Raw genomic sequence first — 21909 nt, 5'->3', positions numbered from 1 at the left:
AATTTAAATAATTAAATCAAAAGAATTAATAATTGGTGACCAAAACAGAAGCTAATTGCCATTTTTTATTGTTACTTTGTAAAACCCTTAAACCCCGGATTTCTCTGGCTTTTACTCCAGTACCTCAATGAACATGGCCAAACGCGAAATAGAAATCCTACGAGGGCATGAGCTAAGGCTCCTTCGCTGCACCCTCTGTCAACCTCCGTCTGATCCTTCTTCTCACCTCCAACCTTCTGGTTTCGCTGCTTCCCTTCCTCCTCTCCACGCTCTTATCTCCGACTTCCTCACTTCCGTCGAGTCCGGGAACTACCTTGGGGCCCTTTCCTCGGACGCCGCACGACTCGTCCTTGCCTCCCCCGACTCCGACCTCTCTTCTCTCTCGCCTGACCGAGTTTACTCCGACTTACTAGACCGAGTCGAATCATTCATCAATGAACCTTCCATTGACGATGCGGAAAAAGCTTGTAGGATTTTTCTTGTTGTGTGCGTTGCTGTGGCCGCTTTATTCTGGTTCATTCAATGCAATTTGACTGGGTAAGGCCTTCGATTTCTTGTAAAATGTAAAAGTGACTGCTACCGTTTGTCTGCAGCTCTTTTACTCTCCTTTTACTTTCCGAATAATATATATATCATAGTAACTGAGTTTTGATATGAAATCCAACAATATTCTTGAAAATTGAACAAAAAAAATGCATTTTAATAAAACAAGAAAATGTGTTTATTTTTTATGTAAGAATTATGTTAAAATTGGAATTGTATTTAGTTTTTATGTTTGGTTTTAATCGTTTATGAATATTCTTTTTTCTATTTCTTTTATTTTAAAACTAATTCATTTCCTTTTTTTCTTAAAATAAATTTTGAATTTAAAAACTAGGCCGGTGAATAGGTTACCAAAGCGTCCACTACCAATGAAAGTATGGTGGGAAGGAAGTGAGATGGTGGAATGGGAAAATTGGGCGAGGAATCAACTCATGGCTGCTGGCTCAGACTTGCTTGGCAAGTTCTGTTATCTTCAGGTATATATATTATCAGTTCTTAAGCCTGTCCTCCAATTTCATAAAATAATGTTAATTTTTTTGCTTGTTGCTGCTTTACTGTTTGCTTTTCACTTTTGAAGCAATGAGCAAAAACTTTTAGATTGGGGTATCTAAGTGCAAGAGAGCAATTTGAAGAATTATAGCATTAGATGAATCTTCTTCTTTAAATAATTGTTATATTTTAATTAGCCCTTTCTTTAGTTATTTACTCAGTTTTCTAGCCACATAGTAGAAAGCAAGTAGGATAATAAAGGTGAGTCTTGTTTTGCTTGATAAGATACGGGAGTGGGAAGATGGAAAAAGTTTTGGTGATTTTGTTTTCTCATGCTTATTTAAGAGAGAAGAGTGATAGGAGAAAAAATGGAAGTATTTCCTATCTTCATGTTAACAAAAAAGATAATCTCCAATTGGAAAGATTTTGGAAGAGAAAATGGGAGGCATGTCAGTTGAGTGTTGGTAATTTACAGTGCTATTCATATATATATATATATATATATGTTTGCTGTTTTATGTCCAGCTACGGGGGTATAGCGATAAATAATGGGGTTTCATATCTTTGTTTTCAGTTTCAACTCTACAAACTACAAAGCAATGTATGAAACAATATTTTTCTTTCCATGCGCTTTTCCATCTTTCCAAACTAGTATACTAGCTCAAATAAACTGATTCTTTTTTACTTCCGTTTTAGTCTTTTTGTTCTCAACTTCCCATAATTTTAACTGGTACAGAGTATTAGGCTTTCATTGTTTTTTTCTCCTTGATGTTTGCAAGTTAATTTTGCCTTTTCTTAAAACAGAAGCAGATGGTGAAATGCAAATCATTATAAGAAAAATAACAATAAACTCATAGTATTATCCGTTATAGAAGTGAATTGCTTTCTAGGTAAGCTTAATTATATTAATAATGCCCGCATGTGCCCTGTATAAAATTTGAGAATTGAAATCTGTTCCTCGAATTCCATTTGTTTGAGGATCTAGTTGTGTTATTTTGGACGATGCTCTTGTTTTCTACTTTATAGTTTGAGTTCTATAAATTTAGTTAAGATTGTTTTGTCTGCTTTGTAGTACATAGTTTTTGCCAAAATGTTGCTCCTGAAGACAAGTGATCTACTATTTGAAGCAAGTTTCATGTCCACATTTAAGATCAGGAGCATTTCATGGTGGCTGTTTAGAGCTTTACTTATTCATCAACAAATTTTGGATGAGCGGTCTTCTTCCCTTTTTGAGTTATTGCAAGTATTTAAGGGTGAAACTTTAGGTCATTTTGGAAGTTTGGAAAAAGTGACAAGTTACTGGGGTGCTCAATTACAAGATGGGGAAGCATCTACAATTGTTTCAATGGTTCATTTAGAAGCAGGGGTGCTAGAATATATTTATGGCAGACTTGATCCTTGTAGGTGAGTTTCTTGTAAGCATGGTCTATTGGATTAGCTTATTACAAATTTATTGATTTTTATTCAAAAGATATTGAAAAAATCTTGCCTTAATGGAATTGTACATACATGTGTGGAGCTACTTATTTACACTGGAGAAGATTATCCCTCCTTTTTACCATCCCATGTGATTTTTTTTTCCATCAATTAATTTCTCATTGTTTTGATTTTTTGTTGCATGCTTCAGAATTTGAGAGGTTAGCATGCTCCAAATGACATATTTTGCCTGTCAATATTTATTTGTGGTATTACTCAACAAATATTTGTTTTTAACAGGTTTTACCTGGTGGGCCATACCTTTTCTCTAGACATGGTCGTTGCTTAAATTTTTTATTTTGAGTGTCAACATTTTATGCCATGTGTAAAATATGAAGAGGGAAATCTAGTAATTCAATCATTGGGAAAATATTGGAAGCCTGATATTCTCGCTTTGTAGGTGATTCTATGCTTTGCAATTTTTCTCTTCAAACTTTTTTTAAGTTCTCCAACCATGATTATTAGATGCATGGCCTGAAGTTCCAACTGGTATAAGGTGCTTTGGTTTTCAAGCTTACTTTTATTCATTGAATTCATTTTGCTCATTTCAGGCGAGATTTGGAGTCAGCTGAAATGGCAGCTGGTCTTCAGCTCTCTGTTACTGGTATTCTTGGCTTACGTACTGTACATCAGGTAAATGTTGAGAAGGTCTTAATAATGCCTTTTGTGAATTATCATTCAGTTACCCTTAATATTAAAAATTATTTTTCCTTAGGTAGAACCAAAGGCACAAATGATATTGGTTGCAAATACAAGCTCGAAATCAGTAAGCGGTGATATAAACACTTCCATAGCTCCTGACACGCAATTGACTGGTCCCAATGTCAGTGAAGCATCTGACATATATATGACCCCAAAGCTGGTAGAGAATGGTAATGGTTTTGGAAAGAATGAGTGTGGTTGTGTTGTGTCCACTTTAACAACAGCCCAGCAGGCAGTGGTTTTAGCACAATGCCTGCTGATTGAGAAGAGTAGTCCGCATGGTGAAATGCAAGGTAAGGGGATAAAATATTAGTGGATTGGACCTTTTGCTGGTATGAGCATTGCTTTTGGTTTTCTTTTATTTATCTATATTATAACATGATATATAAAATCTTTTGCTAAGGCGATATTATTCTCTAGGCTATACTTCCTTTTTCTTCACAATTTTTAGCTTGTTTGGCTTGGTCACTAAAGAGTAAAAGATGTTCACAAATTGAAATTACTTGAAATAATTAAGAACAAACAATTTATTTATTTGTCTATCATTTACTCGTTCTTTTCCTACAGAAGTTTCATCTTAAAGCTTTCATAAACTTATTTTTAAGCTTTAGAGAAGTTTTTGATGTCTAATTTTGCTCCCCTTCATCTTCAGTCTAGATTAGTTGTGGGAAAAGCAAAATAATTGCATTATTGGTACTCTTCATTGATGTACCATTTTTGGAACTCTATAGGCATATACTAAGTTGTAGCTATCTCTCCTGTATCATACATACCTTTGTGTTGTTATTATAGCTCTGATATCATATAAGTTTAGAAAAAAGTAAACCGGATTCTTCTTATTTGTTGATTATGGAAAATACTGGAATTATAAGTATGAAAAGAATCTACCAATGAATCCCTTAATCCTAGCAGCACAAAATAAAATCCCTTAATTTAAGGGATAAATGTAATATCCCCTTATCTAAAAAGAGAAACAAAATATCAGTGAAACTAGAGACTAATGCCTAGTAAATAGGAATTACTTTTATTATCTTTGCTAACTATCGGACAGTGATTGTAAATGTCTACATGGCTTTCTTTTTTTCATAATATACATATTTAAATTTTCTGTTCTATGTCTGTTTTCTTTGCTAACTATCGGACAGTGATTGTAAATGTCTACATGGCTTTCTTTTTTTCATAATATACATATTTAAAATTTACTGTTTTATGTCTGTTTCAGGTTGGGATATGGCTCCATATATTGAGGCGATTGATTCTCAAAAATCATCATACTTCATTGTAAGCTGATTATTGCAAGAGTATCCAGTTATTTGTGTCAAAAAAATTTGTCTACAAGTTTGTTTGGGGTTTTAATCTTTAATTTTTAACTGGATGAAATGTGAATTATATTCCTCGAAAATTTTGTGCTTTACAAAAGTAGCTTTCCTTGAAATAAGCATGTCAGAATTGAATATGCAATCTAAATGTAGTCAAGATAGTCAAGTGATAGTGGCTTGTCCTAAATAAAGATGATTTAACCACCATCACCATTATGTATAAGATGAACTATTAGTTTTTTCTTTTTCTAAATGCTGAAGGTTGTTCAGTATTGAAATGATCTTAAGCTTTAATTTGGTTTGCTGCTTGCTTTGAACTTGTTTCAGTTGAAGTGCTTCTGTAACATATTACGAATTCGTTGGGAGTCAACTCGCAGTCGCACCAAGCAGCGTGCTCTAGAGATGATGTATAACTTGGTAATACTAGTGTCCAAGTATTGATGCTTTTCTGGCCTTGTTTAAAATTATGGTGTGGCTTTGTCATTTTATTCCCTGCTTTATCTTTGCTTATGTTTGATTTTGTAATCACAATGTCCAATTAATAATTTAACATTTATTTCTACTGAACATATTATTTTGATTTACAGTATGCATACATAGTTTTTGATACTCTGTACTACTTCAAATAATGTGATGAATGCCAAAATTTTATATCCTTTCTACCATTGTGTTGAGTAACTAATCATGCATCTTGCCTTAGTGAGTTGCTTTTTATGACATTGAACAAGATTTTTTTCTAAGAAGTTGACTTCGGGTGTTTATAAGCTGTTGCTTCTTTTATCTGTCTTTTCTTTTCTTAAGTTTACTCTATATGCATAAAGATTTTCAATTCTAGTATATTTGGGGCCCATTTCAATTTTTAACATACTTATTTTGCACTATTTCAGGTTGAGAGTATTCATAAGCCTTCACCTGGGGTTCCACTGAGGCTTCCTTTTTGTTTTTCTGTTTATATCCCGACAATTCCTGCTCTTCGGAAGTAAATCTTTTGTTTTTTTGGCACTAAGTTGCATCATACTTACAATCTTGTTTTATGTAGTTTGTATTTTATCTTCTTTAATGGAGCTGATTGTTTTTAACAATTTCTTGCAGTGTTTCTTTATTCATTTTTTCTCCTTTTCCTCGTAATTTCAGGCAATATGGTGATATTTTAGTTAGTTGTGGCTTGATTGGAGAGGCGCTTAAAATCTTTGAGGATTTAGAGTTGTGGGATAATCTAATATACTGCTACAGGTATGATGAACTATAGCGTCTCTGTTTTGAGTTACCTTTTCTTCTATGTTTATCCATGGTTTTGTTTCTTTTTGGAACTCTGTTTCCTATTTCAATCTCATGTGAGATATGGCATATGCTTAAACAGCAAATTAGAGAAGAAAGCAGCTGCTGTTGAACTCATCAAGGAGCAGCTGTCTAGGAGGCCAAATGACCCAAAGTTATGGTAAGGGGGATTACCTATTTTTATTCCTTTTATTTCAGTTTACAAATGCTTGTACCTAGGCTAAAGATGTCAGTCACCACGTTTACATTCTACATTTGCTAAAAATCATAATTAATGAACATGAACAAATAGCTAAAATGTAATACTGCTTATAACATAACAATTCTATATTAAAGTAAAATAATGCATCATGTTATTCAAAATGTTTGCCATTTAACTATAAGTGTTCAAAAATATTTTTAGGTTTTATTTCCAAATGCCTATTTTGCCTTCTCAAAGTAAAACATTAATAACAAAGTCAACACCCATATAGGGTAACAATACATTTTCACATTTAATTTTGATTTCAGTGTAATACCGATCCTAACATAACAAGTCTATATAGAAGTCAAATCAAGCATTATGTCTTTCAAAACGTTTGCAATTTAATTTTATGTTCTTTAATATATCCAAGCACGTTTTTTAGCTTTTCTATAATATACATATTTCTTTTATATACTAAAATTCAGATACTGTAAAATTAATTGAACTTCTTATTTTAAGTCTTTGTATCTTGTCAACCGAGTTGGCTTTGGTAAGTTCCAATGTGAATAAAAAAGATTAAAATTAAAACTAAAATTCAATTTAAAAATATTTTGAAACTCGCTTATTGAGTTCCAATCTATGCGAAGAGAGCTCTTGGAACATGTAAATTTAAGGATGAGTCCAAGCATTAGATGCAAAATCTGTAAAATTTTTATGTTCAGAACTTGCCATCTATGTGTGTTTCCTTCATGCTGAAAAAAGTGCATTTTGAGAATTAATTTTTAAGTATTGATATTTTGATATATAATAAAAAGATATATTTGTATAAAAAAGCCATTTCTTCCTTGTGCTTCTGCTAGCAAACATCAATAACCAAGTTAACAAGCACATCGAGTAGACATTTTTGCATTTAATTCTGATTTCATTATTAATTATTTTATCCTTTTTAAAATTTATTTTTTGTTTGCAGTTATGTAATAATGAAAATTAAAATGCAACATCTATTTTAATTGTTCAATAAAATTAAAATGTCTTAGAGACAGTTAATCATGTGAACTATAGACATTACAGAAAATCATATTAAAGCCAATTACCTATATATTTTAATTATTTATGTACATTTTATTTCAGTAATATTTTTAATTATTAGAAATATTATGGACCGCTAAGATTATAATATATCTTTGGGTTTTAACCTAGGGCTTGGATTAAAACTTTATTTGCAAGTAAATCTAGTGTAAATAAGCTATAAACTTTACAACCGATGATATAATTATTTCCTTTGAATTAATAGAGAGAAATTAGAGGCTTTTTATAACTCTTATGTATGGTTTATTGCATTTTAAAATGCAACACCAATTAGAGGCTTTCTTACCCATTTGCTCACCCTAATTCTATTGATTTTCTGTTGTTTCCCCCTGAATCACGTCACTTTATTATGGTTTTATGTTGTATATGTTTTTTGGTTTATCATGGTTGTTTTCGGTGTTTACCTTGGAGGTAAGTAATTAATTAATATAGTATCCAAAGTGGTATATTGCATTTTAATTATTTTGAAAATAATTATTATGTCGAAAAACTAATTGTACACTTTGTAAGATCATTATTCAATGTAAAATGAATCACAAAATTGGCCTTTTTAGTAGCATGAAGTGTGTGATAGTTTTAAATGAGTTATTTTCTCTAACAAATAATTAAGAAATCATAAGAAAATACAGAAGTATTACTCTTCTTGGTCATCTAACTATTGTGATCCAAAGAGTTAGAAACAAAATAAAATACAAGAGAAAGAACAAAACGGGAGAAGAAGAAAAGGGTTCTCTTTACTATATGTTTCAAGTAGTACAATAAGTAGATATATATACAACCTAGAGAATCAAATCTAGAGAATGAAATCATATCTTTAGAATCAAGTCAAATTTGGTGCTAAAATCAAGCAATCTAAAGTCAGCCCTATAAAGTAAATAAATATTTACATGCTATATTTATAACACCCCCCCCCCCCTCAAGCTGGATTATATATGTCAATGATGCCTAGCTTGTTACAAATATAGTCAATCCTAGAACCATTTAAAGCTTTTTTGAAGATGTCACCTAGTTGTTCACTAGTCTTGACATAACTAGTAGAGGCAATTTTATTGGATTTTCTCACGAATGAAATGGATGGTTATGGCAACTTGGGTTTTAGTTGCTATAATTGCCCGTGGTGGACACGAATTAATTTTGTTATTTTTGTTTTACGCTTTATATACATATGATAATATGTAAATATGCACCTATGTATATAAACTAAAATTAGTGTAATGTATGGTAAAATGTAATTTTTAATTTGTAGGTGTTCATTGGGTGATATTACACATAGTGATGCCTGTTATGAGAAAGCCTTGGAAGTTTCAAATGATAGGTCAGCACGAGCTAAGGTGACTGGCTTATGTTTCTTATAGTTAAATTGGTTTCAGTATGTCTTGTTTTAGTATTATTATATTTGGTCTTTAATTTAATTTTTTAATTTTTTTTATTTCCTTCTCTGTGTGCCAGCGGTGTCTTGCCTATAATGCATATGGAAGAGGAGAGTATGAGAAATCTAAGATCCTATGGTATATCTGCTTCATTGTTTCTTCTGCTGTTTCTGTTACAATTGGACTTTTAGTTTTTGTAGCTTATAATTGATTTGGCTGGACATAAAACAAAAAGGATCATTTGGCTGAAAAACTGATTACAATTGACTCAGGGAGTCTGCCTTGGCCTTGAATTCGTTGTATTCAAATGGATGGTTTGCACTAGGTGCTGCTGCATTGAAGGTAAGCAACTTGATATTTCTGTTTTGCTTTTTGTGCTAGGCAAACTTGTTGATCTGTTTATTAGGTTTTACACCAATTTTGCTCGCTTAGAGTGTATATAACTAAATGGATTCTTTTTGTGCAAGTTTGTTTCTGTTTTAAAGCTTTTAACCTTACCATTAACATCATGCTGTACAGGCTAGGGATGTTGAAAAAGCCCTTGATGGTTTTACTCGTGCAGTGCAACTTGATCCTGAAAATGGAGAGGCTTGGAATAATATTGCTTGTTTGTATGCTCTTTTCTCTTTCATCTGTCATACGTTTTCATTTGTTTCTGCAAGATATTCGTACATTTCTCTTCTGGCAATGCCAATCACTGATTTTTTTCACAGGATGATTTGTGTTTGGAATTTCTCAAATGAATAGGGGCTGGTTTTTTTTTTTTTTTTCAGCTTTGGCATTTTTTTCTGTATGCTTCATTTTTTTTCCTTTTTTTTTTATACATGCGTCTTAAATATGGATTATTATCATTGTCTAGATGAATTAACTGGTTTAATGAAAATTGGTTATTTTAGTTTTTACCTGCTTCTGGTTTCAGGTCAGTGTACAGTGAATTCTGAAAATTTTTTATAACCTTTTACCCAGAACTGTTTTAGGATGGCTCCAGTTAACCCTGTGGCTTGTTTTACTATTCAAAACATAATGAAATTTATTAAGTAGTACCTTAGTTTGAACTAGCCTAAACAGAGATCATGTTGCTTAGGTAAAAAATTAATAATGCCTTGATGTCAAAAGATTATATTCTAATTTAAAGATTAAATTTTGCATAAATTTATTTGATTAACTTAGCAATTAACATAAATGCACCTACTTGATTGATTAAAAAGTAAAATAAAAAGAATTTAACTAATATTAATGAATGAGGTTTAGACCAAAAGTATTACTAAATTTATAATTATGAACTTTACAAGGGATAAAATACGAAAAAAAATCTTGAGGATTAAACATCAATATACCTTATTTTTTAAGGTAGTTTAAGATTGTTAATTTTTTTTTTTTTTGGGGGGGGAGGTGGTGGGGATACAAATATACCTTATTTTAAATGGTAATATAAAGGATTTAAAGAAAATTTATAATATTTGCCCCCCCCCCCTGACCGTTCAACTCTTGATTGGGCACTGCAGATATGTCAATTTAATATGATAATGTTTATAATTGATATGACAAGATAACTGATGATATTCCCATATAGGAAAAGATAGTGAAAAGAAAGGATGATGAACCCTTTTATCATGTCATTAGAATTTCGGTCCTATCAAAAGAAAGAATAGGGAGTACATTTTGGCCCCATTTAATATTCGATATTACTATTATTTGTGTGCATGCTTGTCTCTATATGTATGTGTTTTTGAAAATTCTGCTTGTGAGAAAAGAAAAATAGGCTCAATGAATTATGGAAACATAGGTGAATTGCTTATTGCATGTACCATAGAATGGTTTCAATTTATATTACTTGGCTTAGGGATGAGTCTCAGATAGGAGTATGCGTCCAACATAGGTAGTTCAACTTTTTTAAGTTTTTGGAGTGTCGAACCTTTGTACTCTTATGTCCTCTATATGCATGTTGGACATGGATGGTTTGTAGAAAGTGAAGAGAAGCAACTTAACATTCTATATTTGTGCCACATGTAATTGCAAAAGGTAAAATTACTATGTAGAAGTGACATTTTGAAGTGGAAATATAGACTTACGACTGGAATACATCTAAATATTTTCGTCTGGTTGTAGCTACTATTTAAGAAAGTTATTACTGGAGTCATACTAAGGAAGAGTTGTTTGTTATGGAACTAAAGCCAAGCCAAGTTCAAGTTTCATTAGGCTTGTTTGGTAGCTTAGAGATGCTTTTTGAGAGATATCTTTACTGAACTATGTTTTCATATTTTTTGCATCTGCATCAAATATCACTATTTGAGTTTTCTGCTTCGTTGTGTGTGGGAATTTATCCATCATAGTTCCTTTCCAAATTTTGATGGAATTTGTGTTGTTATTTTCAATCATATTAGCGTTGGTTCATGGTAAATTTTATCTATTTGATATCTGTTGACGATGCAGGCATATGATTAAGAGGAAGAGCAAAGAGTCCTTTATTGCCTTCAAGGAGGCCTTGAAATATAAGTACTGCTTTTTTCACCTTGATTCAATCACACATTATGCACACACCAGACCGTATTCTCAAACACTCTGTTTATTGCTATATGGTACCGACAACCTTCTTTGGTGACAGACGAGATAGCTGGCAGATGTGGGAGAACTACAGTCAAGTTTCTTTTGATGTTGGCAATATTGGTCAGGTAATAATCTTGCTTAAGCTGTTTGGTTTTGAGGTGTTATTTTGGTGGTAATAATTAGCCATATTAGTATAGCCAATGTGGTTTAACATTGAGCAAATCTTCTCTTTGGCCCTTCTTGGAAGGCTTTGGTTGATTCGTCTGAAGATATAATATTTGGAGAACTTTTCTGGCCTTTTTATGCAGATGGTGGAGAACATTTTATAGCGTTTAACTATTATTAGCTGGTTATTTTGAGTTTCAGATTATTCAAGTTTAATTTAAAATTGAAATCAGTGAGGTTGAGTTTGATTTTGGGTCATTTTTTTATATTAACTTGTAGTTTATTTATCTTTTTTTTTAATAAAAATATAAATTATGCTTGATTTAGGTTTCATGTTGTACCAAAAAAACAGGGGTTTCATGTTGTCATTTGGGGTTCAGCTGAGAGTCATTTTTTGGTTGATCTGGATCTAGGTTACCTCAAGTTCATGTTCAATCAAAATCTCTCCAGGTTTTGGTTTATTGAGGGTTTTTTTCTCTGTTTATTCAGGTTTGGGTTGTTGGGATTTGGGCTTTGCATGGAGGGTGGAGAGGAAAATGTTTGGAGAGAGGACAAAAGTAGGATGGAAAATATGCTTTTGCTTCTGTGCATTTGCTTTGTATGAAATATGGAAAAATGGAGAAAAGGAACTAAGTTTTTCCATCCACTGCTTGGGTTTATGGATTACTTGTTTGTCAGATCTGGTGAAAACAGTTACATTGACAGGTTTTATCTAAATATGCTTTATTTTTTTCCCTTCATCCACCAACTATGGATGGATTTTGTGGGCTTGGAAAGAAAACATCCTCTTCCCTTTTCTTTCCTCTTGATTTTCTCTCCTACCGTAGCTCACCTAAAATTAATCCATTTTGTTTCCCATTTTCGATCTTTTCAGTTTTCTGCTGTGCCATGCAAATCCTTAAAGAGTCAAATTAGGTTAAGCTTCAGACTGTATGGGTCAGTCATTCTAGTCAGATTTGCCTTTTCCAGTTCTTTGAACCCAGGAAAAACAAGCTTATTTGTAATAACTTGTTATAAATTACAAGACAGTTCACTGTAATCAATTTTCACCACATTGTGTCTATGAGCTATATGAATCTTTCCTGTTGTCTAAGAGGCTAAATTCTGAACTAGTATGGGCTCAAGTGTATAAATGCAAATGAATTTGAATGGGATAGAAAATAACTTGTGAGTTTGAATGAGCCATTATGTTAAGATAAACTTTTTTTGCACATAAAAGGGAGTGCTTAAATGTAAAATTTTACTGTTCTTTCTGGTTTGTAATCTCAAGATTCTCAGCCTGTGAGCTTTTTCTCAAATAGCCTTCAGTTGAATGACTATTAATCTCAATTTTAATTATGAATATACTTCTATTTGTCTTTTATCTCTCTTTTTATTTTTGTAGTCTCTTGAAGCTATTAAGATGGTGTTAAATATGACCAATAATAAGAGAATTGATGTTGAATTGCTCGAGAAAATCATGCAATATCTGGAGGAAAGGACTTCAGCAAGACTGCCTGCTATAACCAATGATGATGATCTTCCCAGTCAGACCAGTTCTGATTCAATTCCATGTTCTGTTAATCCATCTGCAAATGCTGAGAAGAATGCGGGAAGATTGAGAGAAAATGAGCATTTGTTGGAATTTCTTGGAAAAATTCTACAACAGGTTTCCAATACTTTAATGGTTGTTTTGTTGCTATTTTCCCTTCTTTGAGAGTGTTGCTAAGCTCTCTCATGCGGGGCATCAAAAGTTGTCTCCTTATAGGATTCTTATGCTCAGCACCTATCACTGGACTTCTAAATTCGTGGTCAGATGAATTTGTACTTAAAACATAATGCTTTATGCAGGTGTTACTTGGACTGTGTCAGTTTGGCTAATTTATGTCTATATGATGATATATGTGTGTTTCTAATTGAAATGAGGCTACTCTCTTTGTAGATAGATCTAAGATATGCAAGAAGTAAATAAGCTATCCATTCAGAAACAGTAATAAGTATTGCCACTATACCTTATGTATATGACTTGTCTGATACAGATAGTTCGGAGTGAAAGTCGGCCAGAATTGTGGGGCTTATATGCAAGGTGGCACAGAATTAAAGGTGACCTCACAATGTGCTGTGAAGCACTCTTAAAGCAAGTTAGATCATATCAGGTATCTCCATTAACATTTACAATGCCTTATATTCTGCTGTTGTACTTAAAGCATTATAATTTGCCAAGAACATTCTTTTCCTTGAAGAGTATATGATGTGCTTTTTGACCTATGTTCTGACTTTGTGGTGTCAAAAGTAAGCAGCAAAGAAATTAGGCAAAAATTTGCCATGATAGTTAAGTTATGGAACTTAGCTCAATTTCGAGGAATTCTGCTTTCTGGAAAACAGCCTAGTTTGAGCTAAGTTAAAGTTTGTTATTAAACAAGCCTGAGGTTAAGTGCATGCTTGGATGCTGAAGACTTCTGGTATACATTTTATTTTGATTTGCCTGGCTTTGGACTTTATCCCCCTTTCGTGCTACCACATTTTACATTTGCCTCTTCCTTTCCTTGCCCTTCCTACTTGAAACTACTTCGTTCTCAATAAAATGGTTCTAGATAGGACTAAAATACAAGTATGATTACTTCCCCCTTTTCTTTATAGTATATCAGTAGAAAGAGTAGGAAAAAGTAATTAATGCCTATCTGAGTTATATGTCTATTTGGAGATCGTCTTTTGTGCCTTATGTGCTATTATTCAGAATTGACCTTGAATGTAATTCTGAACCATGAAGACAACAACAGCAGTCTATTCAGTCTTGGTTGTCTTGCTTTCTCCTGTTTTGTTCTTTCATGCATAGGTTTTTATCCTAATCTAATGAAATAATGACGTGTGCAACAAAATTTGTCATCCTATAGTTGATCTCTAAATAAATGGATTTAAGTGCCCATCATGAGTTTGACTCTCTCTTTCTCTCTCTCTCTCTCTCAGGGATCTAATTTGTGGAAAGATGAAGACCGGTTTAAAAGCTTTGCACAGGCCTCATTGGATCTTTGTGAGGTTTACATGGATATTTCTTCCTCTACCAATAGTCGTCGAGAACTACATACTGCTGAGATGCACTTGAAGAACACTCTAAAACAGGCAAGTAGTTAGTTTTGCGGTTTATGGATCTTGTTGCTGCTGCATTTACCTTTTCCGTGCTTTCTAGCTTAGTCTAAATTTCTCACTTTTTCATATAATTGCGACTTGCTCACTGTTAAAAACTAGTTTTGTATCTTTTTTCGTGTAATTTATTTTTACTGATTCAGCTGTAGGTCTTCACGTTATTCATCCTTCTGATTCATTTTAAGTTTTAAGTTGAAGATATTTTGAATCATAACATCAATGAGAGAAAACTGTCTTTTGTTATAGATGTTTAACATTCCTAATTTGGCAATGTCAACAAACAATGTGTTAGTTACACACTTGGTACCTAAACTATTTCCAAATTCCTTTTTTTAATTGAAATTTTAAAAATTATTAGTTAGGTACTCAAATCTTTTTTCCCGCACATCAGTTTGCAGTTGCACACGTGACTTGAAATGCATGACTTGTCCTCTAATAGCCAACAAAACATGCAAATATCATTATTTAATTGGATTCTTTTGACATATCACCCATTGACTAACAATCCCAGTTTTATGTGCAAGTTGATGGATGAAAGAAAGTTCGAGTTCCTAATGCAAAACTTATAAACTTTAGGTACCAAATCTGTAATGAATCCAAACAGTTCAATTAACTAAATATTAAGTTTACAAATGGAAACGGAGTGACTTTGCAATAAAATATTGTTGCTCAAGTGTAGTTAATCTTGACCGATTTTTACTCTCTAGTGCTTGAAAAATCAACTAGTATTTTTCCCTAGTCATTTTGTAAGTAGCTGATTGATGAGGTAGAATTGTGGCACTTTTTAGGCTGGGATATTTTCAGACACCGAAGAATTCAGGAAGCTTGAAGCTTGCCTTGATGAAGTAAAGATAAAGCTCCAGGCAGAGACTACAGCTAGTTAAAAGTCAGAACTCAGAAAGTTTGCAGGATTTACTTTCTACTTCTGAGGGTAAGCTTGCAGCCTTCTTTTATCACTATGTGAATTTATGTTTTTGGTTTAGGCTAAATTTTTGCAGTTGTAATCAGTGTTATCAGGATGTGCGCCTGGGCGTGCTCATGTTTTGTGTCTTAGTGCTAGAAAACAAAGGTGCCATGGCCCTAGGTTCTTTTTATTTTAATTGATAGGCATAATTGAAGTTCATTATTTTATTGGATGTACCTTTACTAGTAAGATAAGGGATAGTACTTGTTAACACATGCACAGAGACATTTATACATATTGCATCTTCACTCTAGTGTTTATTTATTTTATATTTTTGGCCACGGGCAATGTAAGGGTTTTAGTGCTTGGATTGCACCTTGAGCTCTCAACAACACTAGTCGTAATCATAGATAAGCAAGCAGTAGTACATCACTTGCTGTTTCACGTTATGCTTTTTTCTTATAGGAACTCAAATGGCTGATAAAACAACGGCTATACAACTCTGCAAGTTATATAAATGGCCTAATTTCTCCTTCCTGTTTGCTTGGGCTCTGAGTTTAAGATGTGAAAGTCGATAGTCAGAGGAAGAAAAGGAAAGAATAGTTCCCTTTCTAACTAAAACAAAATTGTTTCCTAATGCACTCAGGTTTTACCAGGTGGAGGATTTTATTTAAGAAAAAGAATGATATTTTGAAGATGCTATGCCTATACGTTTAGAAATTCGATAGTCTTGTAAAACCCAAAATTTAGTCTCTAAGTTGTATCATACCCTGTTTGTTTATTTTAGGATTAAATATGTTATTTTAATTTAGTAATCTGATAACCTAATTCAATTTTCCCCTTAGTCTTGTTCAAGTGGTAATTATAAAAGCTGAATACTTTTTAAAAGGCATAATAAATTCTAAGAAATCTTTTTAAATATATATTTTTAATAAAAATCTTAAAATTTATTTTAAAATTTAAAATTTTCACAAAATTATGAAAATTAGCACTTTAAATTTCAAAAGAACTTCAAAATAAAAAATCATTTTAGAAATTCAGAAAGTTATAAAATGAATATATAAAATTTTCAAAACTCAAAAAGAATGTGTTAATTACTTAGATGATAAGTTCGTTCTTGAGCATTTTCAGCTCAATTTAATAAGTTAAATATTAAAAATATTTTTATTTAAATAAGTATAAAAGATATGTAAAAGTAGCTTTTAAATAATGATATAATATTTAGATCTATTCGAATCCAATCATATAATTATTCCTATTCTCTGATCACCTCCTTAATTCCAAGGTGCATGAAATTTTGAGGCATATGATTTTAAAACTGATCTCTTTAGAATATAATTCCAATTGTAGTTAATAGATAATTTTTTATTTGAATATAATGAATATTGAATCAATTTTTAAAATGAGTACGTTTTTTAAGACTACCTTTGGGCTTTTAGTTGTAATTAATAGAAAATTTTGGAGGTAATTGGAATGCTTTAGGATTTGTATATGTTTGAGAAAGTTGAGAGATGCAATGAAAAATTATACAATTTACAAGAGAAGGGAAAGGGTTCAAACCACTTAAGATAATATGATTTTGATGTTGGATTTAATATGATATAAGATGGTTCGAAGTTGACTTTCATGAGAGCTTGATCTTTGCAGTCAAATTAATTTTGCATTTGTAAAAGAATATAATATTGTTAAGAAGGTCTTGAAAAGTAATCAAAATGATTTCGAAATCCATAATTGTCAAGATCATAATGTTGTCATTTTAATATTAATAAGGAAACTTGACACCCATGAAAATGAATGTACTCAATCAAAAAAGTTAGGTATAATGATAAAATCAACTCTCAATATTTACCTTTTTGTCAAATTGGAACTTTTTTTTAGCTAAATTTTGACCATTAACATTTTAAAATTAGTCAAATTGTTTTTCTAATAGAAATGTTGATTAAAACACTATTTTTTTTAATGATATTAGTATGACAATTTACATGACAAATTCATATGCACTTTATGTTGATGTGTAACATTATTTGTCTTATTTGTCACCTTAATAAATAATTTAATCATTACAAAATATTAAAAATAAAAATAAATTATAAATTCTAAAAATTAATAACAATGAAAAAAATAATATGAATTATACATAGATTATCACGTGGATGGTCATATTTAAAAATTTAAAGTTTTGGCTAATATTTTCGCTAAAAGTCAGTAATTCAATACCTTTTAAATAATTAATGATCAAATTAACTATTTTCAAAAGATTAGGTTAAATTTATTTAAAAATAATAATCAAATTGAGAAAAATATAAAAGTTACCGGAAAATTATTATGAAAATATCTCATAGTCATAACTATTTTAATACTTAATTAATTTTTTCACTATATTGAAGTAAAAAAAAAAGAACCGTAAAAATCCGATCATAAAAATCCCTTTTATTTATCATTCCCTCCTTTTGCCGCCACGTTTCCTTTTTCTTCCATTTTTCCTTTTTTTTTTATTCTTTTTAAATTAACAAGGGTTGCCGAGTGCTGAGCCGCTTCAAAGCCTTCAGTTTCCCTCGCAACTCACACGATAAATAAGGCTTTACCTAAATTTTCTTTCCATTTCTTAGAAGTCACCTCTCTAATCTCTTCGCTCTTCAATGGCTTTCTGGGGTTACTTCTTTTTCTTCTTTTCATTTCTCTTCATTTTTTCCTTTTTTTTTTGTAAGTGAAGTAAGCTTAACATTTTTTTCTATTTTTGTAGGAACTGAAGTGAAACCTGGGAAACCCTTCACTCATGCACCTCTCAATGGAAGGCTTCATCTATCCCAGGTACTATCAATAAAATTTCCAATTTTCTTTCTTTCTTTCTTTCCCGTGTTAATGGCTTATTTTCATTATCTGATGAGAAAATAAACATAAATATGTTTTCTCAGGCGACATTAGGAATGGGTGATGGAATAAAGAAAAGCATAGTTCAATGTAATGTGGGAAATAAGATGCCTGTATTTCTATGCAGTTTGTTTCCTGATAAGGCTGAGTGTTGTCAACTCAATTTGGAATTTGAGGAGTCTGATGAAGTCGTTTTTTCTGTTATTGGCCCTCGAACTGTTCATCTTACTGGTTACTATCTGTCCTCTTCTTCCCTTAATCATCATAATGATGAATCGTATCCTTTTATTTTTATGTTTTGAATTTACTTCATGTTCTTGGAGTTCTTTCCTACCGTTTGCATTAACTATATTGCTCAGAGAATCATATGGGGAGGATATTGCTGGGACAGAAACAGAAAGATCCGAGAATAGTGAAGAAAGTGAATATGGTGGTAGTTTTATTGATGATGAAGAACCACAAGTCCTCTCATCTTCTCAAGATTTTTCTGCTGTATCAGAATGTATGTCTCACTACATTACTTTACTTTCTTGGCAGTTTTCACTTCCTTAATCTGGTTTTATCTTTTTAAATAGTTTACAGTTGCATAGAGAAACTGTTTCCATCATCTGTATATTAAGTTTACCTTTTTGTTTTTAGGTGACAAGCATCTTTAGTTTTGGTTAGATATACATTTGAAGTCGTTTTCTAATTTAAATGTTTTTTTTTTTTTTTGTCTAACTTCAGCAAATGAAGAACTGGCAGACTTAAAGATACCTAAGGGTGACAAAGGAAGGCCTAAGACAAGGCTTAGGAAGAAGTACCGGAACAGTGGATTTGAAAATGAGGAAAGTTCTTCGCAGAAGGATTTCACCAGTGGTGTTGCTGCTATGGAAGTATTGGAAAGTGAAACTGAAGATAAATTGCCTATCTCCTCACTGTCTTGGGGAAAATGCACATCAAAGAGTGGGAAAGCCAATGTGGAGGAAAAATCTAGGAAAGAAACAGATAACCGTAGTGACAATGAGATTGAAGATAATGTTACCATGTTAAAAGGGACTAATGCTGTGAGAGGTGTTGAGCCTGAATGGTATGATTGCCTTATGACAAATAATTCTATCAAACAAATAATGAAATTCGATGCAATATCTAAGCTAACTATTTTGAGAAGATAATCCATGGGTGCCAACCATCATCTGTTTGAGATATGGTTGTTTGCTTCATTGTTCATTATTTTTGCCTGCATTTGATTTTCTTATTGGCTTGCAGTAAATCAGGGAATAGGAGTGGAGGAAAACAAAAGCATGAGCTTCGTGTTGATAATGCTTTAGTGCCAAAGAAGAAAAGAGAAGATCTGGCAAAGGAGGAAGGATTACTGGAAGCTGATCATTGCATGATTGAAGAAGTGATATTGGAGCAAAATGACCAAAATAAGAAACTGACCAGTAACAAGTTCGTGATATTATTTTTTTAAAGATTTATCTGCTCAAGGAAATCCGTGTTTCCATGCTTGTCTGTGTGGTTGTATCCTTTGCAAGCAAATTGCCTTGTAAGTCACAACTTCTATCTGATATGTTACTGCAGGAAATGTAAATACGATAATCTCTTGCTGGCTTCCTGTCAAGTGGATACTGAAGTTGGAGTTAAGCTAAAGAGGAAAAGAAAAGAACAATTTGAAGAGAAAACACTTGAAAACAATGTTAACAAAGAGGATGAAACGCACAAAAGTGGTTCAAATTATACCGAGACCAAGGATGTAGATGTGGAGGATAGGGATAATCAAAACCAAGTTAATGACAAGTAGGTGTTTATCCTTTGATACACATGACTGTGAATAGCCATACTGTAATTGCAATTTTTTCATTTCTAGTTTATAATCTCTCTTGGATGCCTGAGTTGGCTTTGCTACCATATCATATTGTTTTCTTGTTCCAATCTTTTTCATTTTCTATTTTTTGGAGTTTAACTGTGTACTGTTACTTTCCTTTCTTAAAATCATTCTAGGAAGATGAAAAAGAGGAGGAGGAGTAAGGATGAGGAGGGGGATGCTATGAAGGTGGAACAACCTGTCTTACCAGCCCATGAAAAGAAGAGATCTGATGTGGAAATGGGGGCTAAGAACGCTAATGACAAGGAAATTCAGCTGTCAAATGGAATTATCATTGAAGAGTTAGAAATAGGGAAACCAGATGGGAAAATAGCTTCTCTTGGTAAAAAGGCACGTATGATTTTCTCTTCTGTCATATATTGTGATGATATTCTGAATTTTCTTTGTGGTGGTTTTTTGGACTTGAATGAATAGGTACTCAATTTCTTGTAATTAATGCTTTACTTGTATCTTCTTCCATGCTAGGCTAAAGGAAATTATTTACAAAGTTTTCTTGATGCCAGGTTCGTGTCCATTACACTGGAAAATTGAAGGAGAGTGGGCAAGTATTTGATTCTAGTGTTGGCAAAGCACACTTAAAGTTTCGTCTAGGTAACATCTTTTGTTCAGTCTTGCTTTGCAAACGCAGTTTGCAGTGTTTGATTCTAAGAAGTCTTCTAATTCCATTCCTTATCATATTACATTGTTTTGTATGGACAACCGGCATTCTACATTCTAGGGAGACTGGTTAATAGAGATGGCGGGCATGTTTTTTATTTAAATGCTGGTCTTTCCAAAATGCATACGTTTTTAAGTTGGACATTTTATGTTGCTATTACAGGTGGGAAAAAAGTTCAAGAACTATGGAATGTTGGCCTTGATGGTATGAACTTCCTTTCTTTTTCTGAAGTTTTTTATCTGCTAACCAATTGAATATGTCAATTACCCTTACTTTGAATTCTATATCTAATGAGTTTAAATAATGATGATTCCTAGGCATGCGAATTGGTGGCAAACGTAGGCTCATTGTCCCTCCTTCAGTAAGGTATGCAATTCAATTTTGTTAAATAGTGCTCCAAGCTTGTTTGTTATGTTCAATTTTCTTGGGTTTGTGTTGCAGTTATAGAAATGAAGGAACAAGTGAGAATATTCCACCAAACTCCTGGCTGGTTTTTGATATTGAATTGGTTAAAGTCAAGTAATTTCTTTTTTTATCGAAAAGTCAGGTAATTGGTTGGCATCATGCACCAGTTTTGTTTAGTCATACTTGCCTTAATTCTTCAAAGAATGACAAGTGCAGTAGTAAATGAGGTTGGACTTTGTCTTTGGACTTGGGATTTTATAATGATATGATTGGAAGTGAAAATATATAGTATTGGCTGTATACGGTAAAACTTTCTTTCCTCTTTTTTTCCATGGCTGAAAATTATGTATTTATGCCTATTAATATGCAAGACTCTTGATTGCCTGAACTATCATAGTGCTTTTCTTTTCTTTTTTTAATAGAAAATTATCAGTGTTTTTTTAATTAAAATGAAGGGATTCAGATCTAGGTGATTTTACACTATTTTATAACTTTTTATAATTAATATTTTAACAATTAATATAATTAATATTTTAACAATTTAATTGTCATATTTTATGTTAAATGTATAAGCTAAATGTATTCAAAGGAAAATATTATAAAAATAAAATAAAATAAAATATTTAAAATGTTGCTTTTAATTTAGTCTAGCAATTAGTTATTTGTTGTTTTTGTTTTTTTTTTATTTTTTCAAATTTCTTTGAACTAAAAGAGCGTATTGTCGGTATATATTTTTTCTTGTTAGAGCAAAAATAACATGTATAAATTTTGATTAATTGATCAAATTTAATCAAATTAAACGAAATTAATTTGATTTGGTTAATGAATTTTCTTTTAAAAAAATAATTTTATTTAATGATTAAAAATTTTAAAATTTCAATTTAATTAATGTTTATGTTTCACCTAAACATTATTTATG

At 32.0% G+C, this 21909-nt stretch overlaps 2 protein-coding genes across 3 annotated transcripts; both read left to right on the top strand.

The window, feature by feature from the left end:
* Positions 1-34: 34 nt before the first annotated feature.
* LOC108482922 (uncharacterized) lies at positions 35-16033 on the top strand. Of its 2 annotated transcripts, XM_017786026.2 has the most exons (21): positions 35-537; positions 878-1019; positions 2105-2436; positions 3060-3141; positions 3224-3503; positions 4433-4491; positions 4857-4946; positions 5417-5508; positions 5664-5762; positions 5890-5967; positions 8327-8411; positions 8530-8588; positions 8723-8792; positions 8970-9061; positions 10884-10946; positions 11056-11122; positions 12547-12810; positions 13181-13297; positions 14109-14261; positions 15074-15216; positions 15655-16033. In XM_017786026.2, the coding sequence occupies exons 1-20, from the start codon at positions 128-130 to the stop codon at positions 15167-15169; spliced, it is 2730 nt and encodes a 909-aa protein (XP_017641515.1). In that variant the 5' UTR covers positions 35-127; the 3' UTR covers positions 15170-15216; positions 15655-16033. The 2 variants fall into 2 exon arrangements, with proteins under 2 accessions (XP_017641515.1, XP_052885838.1); XM_053029878.1 differs by having other exon boundaries at positions 36-537; positions 15074-16033.
* Positions 16034-17698: 1665 nt separating this feature from the next.
* Positions 17699-21378, top strand: LOC108480979 (peptidyl-prolyl cis-trans isomerase FKBP53-like). The gene is made up of 12 exons (XM_017784138.2): positions 17699-17841; positions 17933-18000; positions 18105-18337; positions 18420-18562; positions 18787-19129; positions 19309-19491; positions 19624-19839; positions 20044-20257; positions 20431-20518; positions 20748-20789; positions 20903-20951; positions 21027-21378. Exons 1-12 carry the CDS (start codon positions 17829-17831, stop codon positions 21106-21108), a joined length of 1674 nt encoding a protein of 557 aa, XP_017639627.1. The 5' UTR covers positions 17699-17828; the 3' UTR covers positions 21109-21378.
* The last annotated feature ends 531 nt before the right edge of the window (positions 21379-21909 follow it).

This window comes from Gossypium arboreum, chromosome 1, assembly GCF_025698485.1.
Source record: "Gossypium arboreum isolate Shixiya-1 chromosome 1, ASM2569848v2, whole genome shotgun sequence".
NCBI classification, from domain to species: Eukaryota; Viridiplantae; Streptophyta; class Magnoliopsida; order Malvales; family Malvaceae; genus Gossypium; species Gossypium arboreum.
Note: the sequence above shows the minus strand (reverse complement) of the source record. Positions and strands in the feature narration are given on the sequence as shown.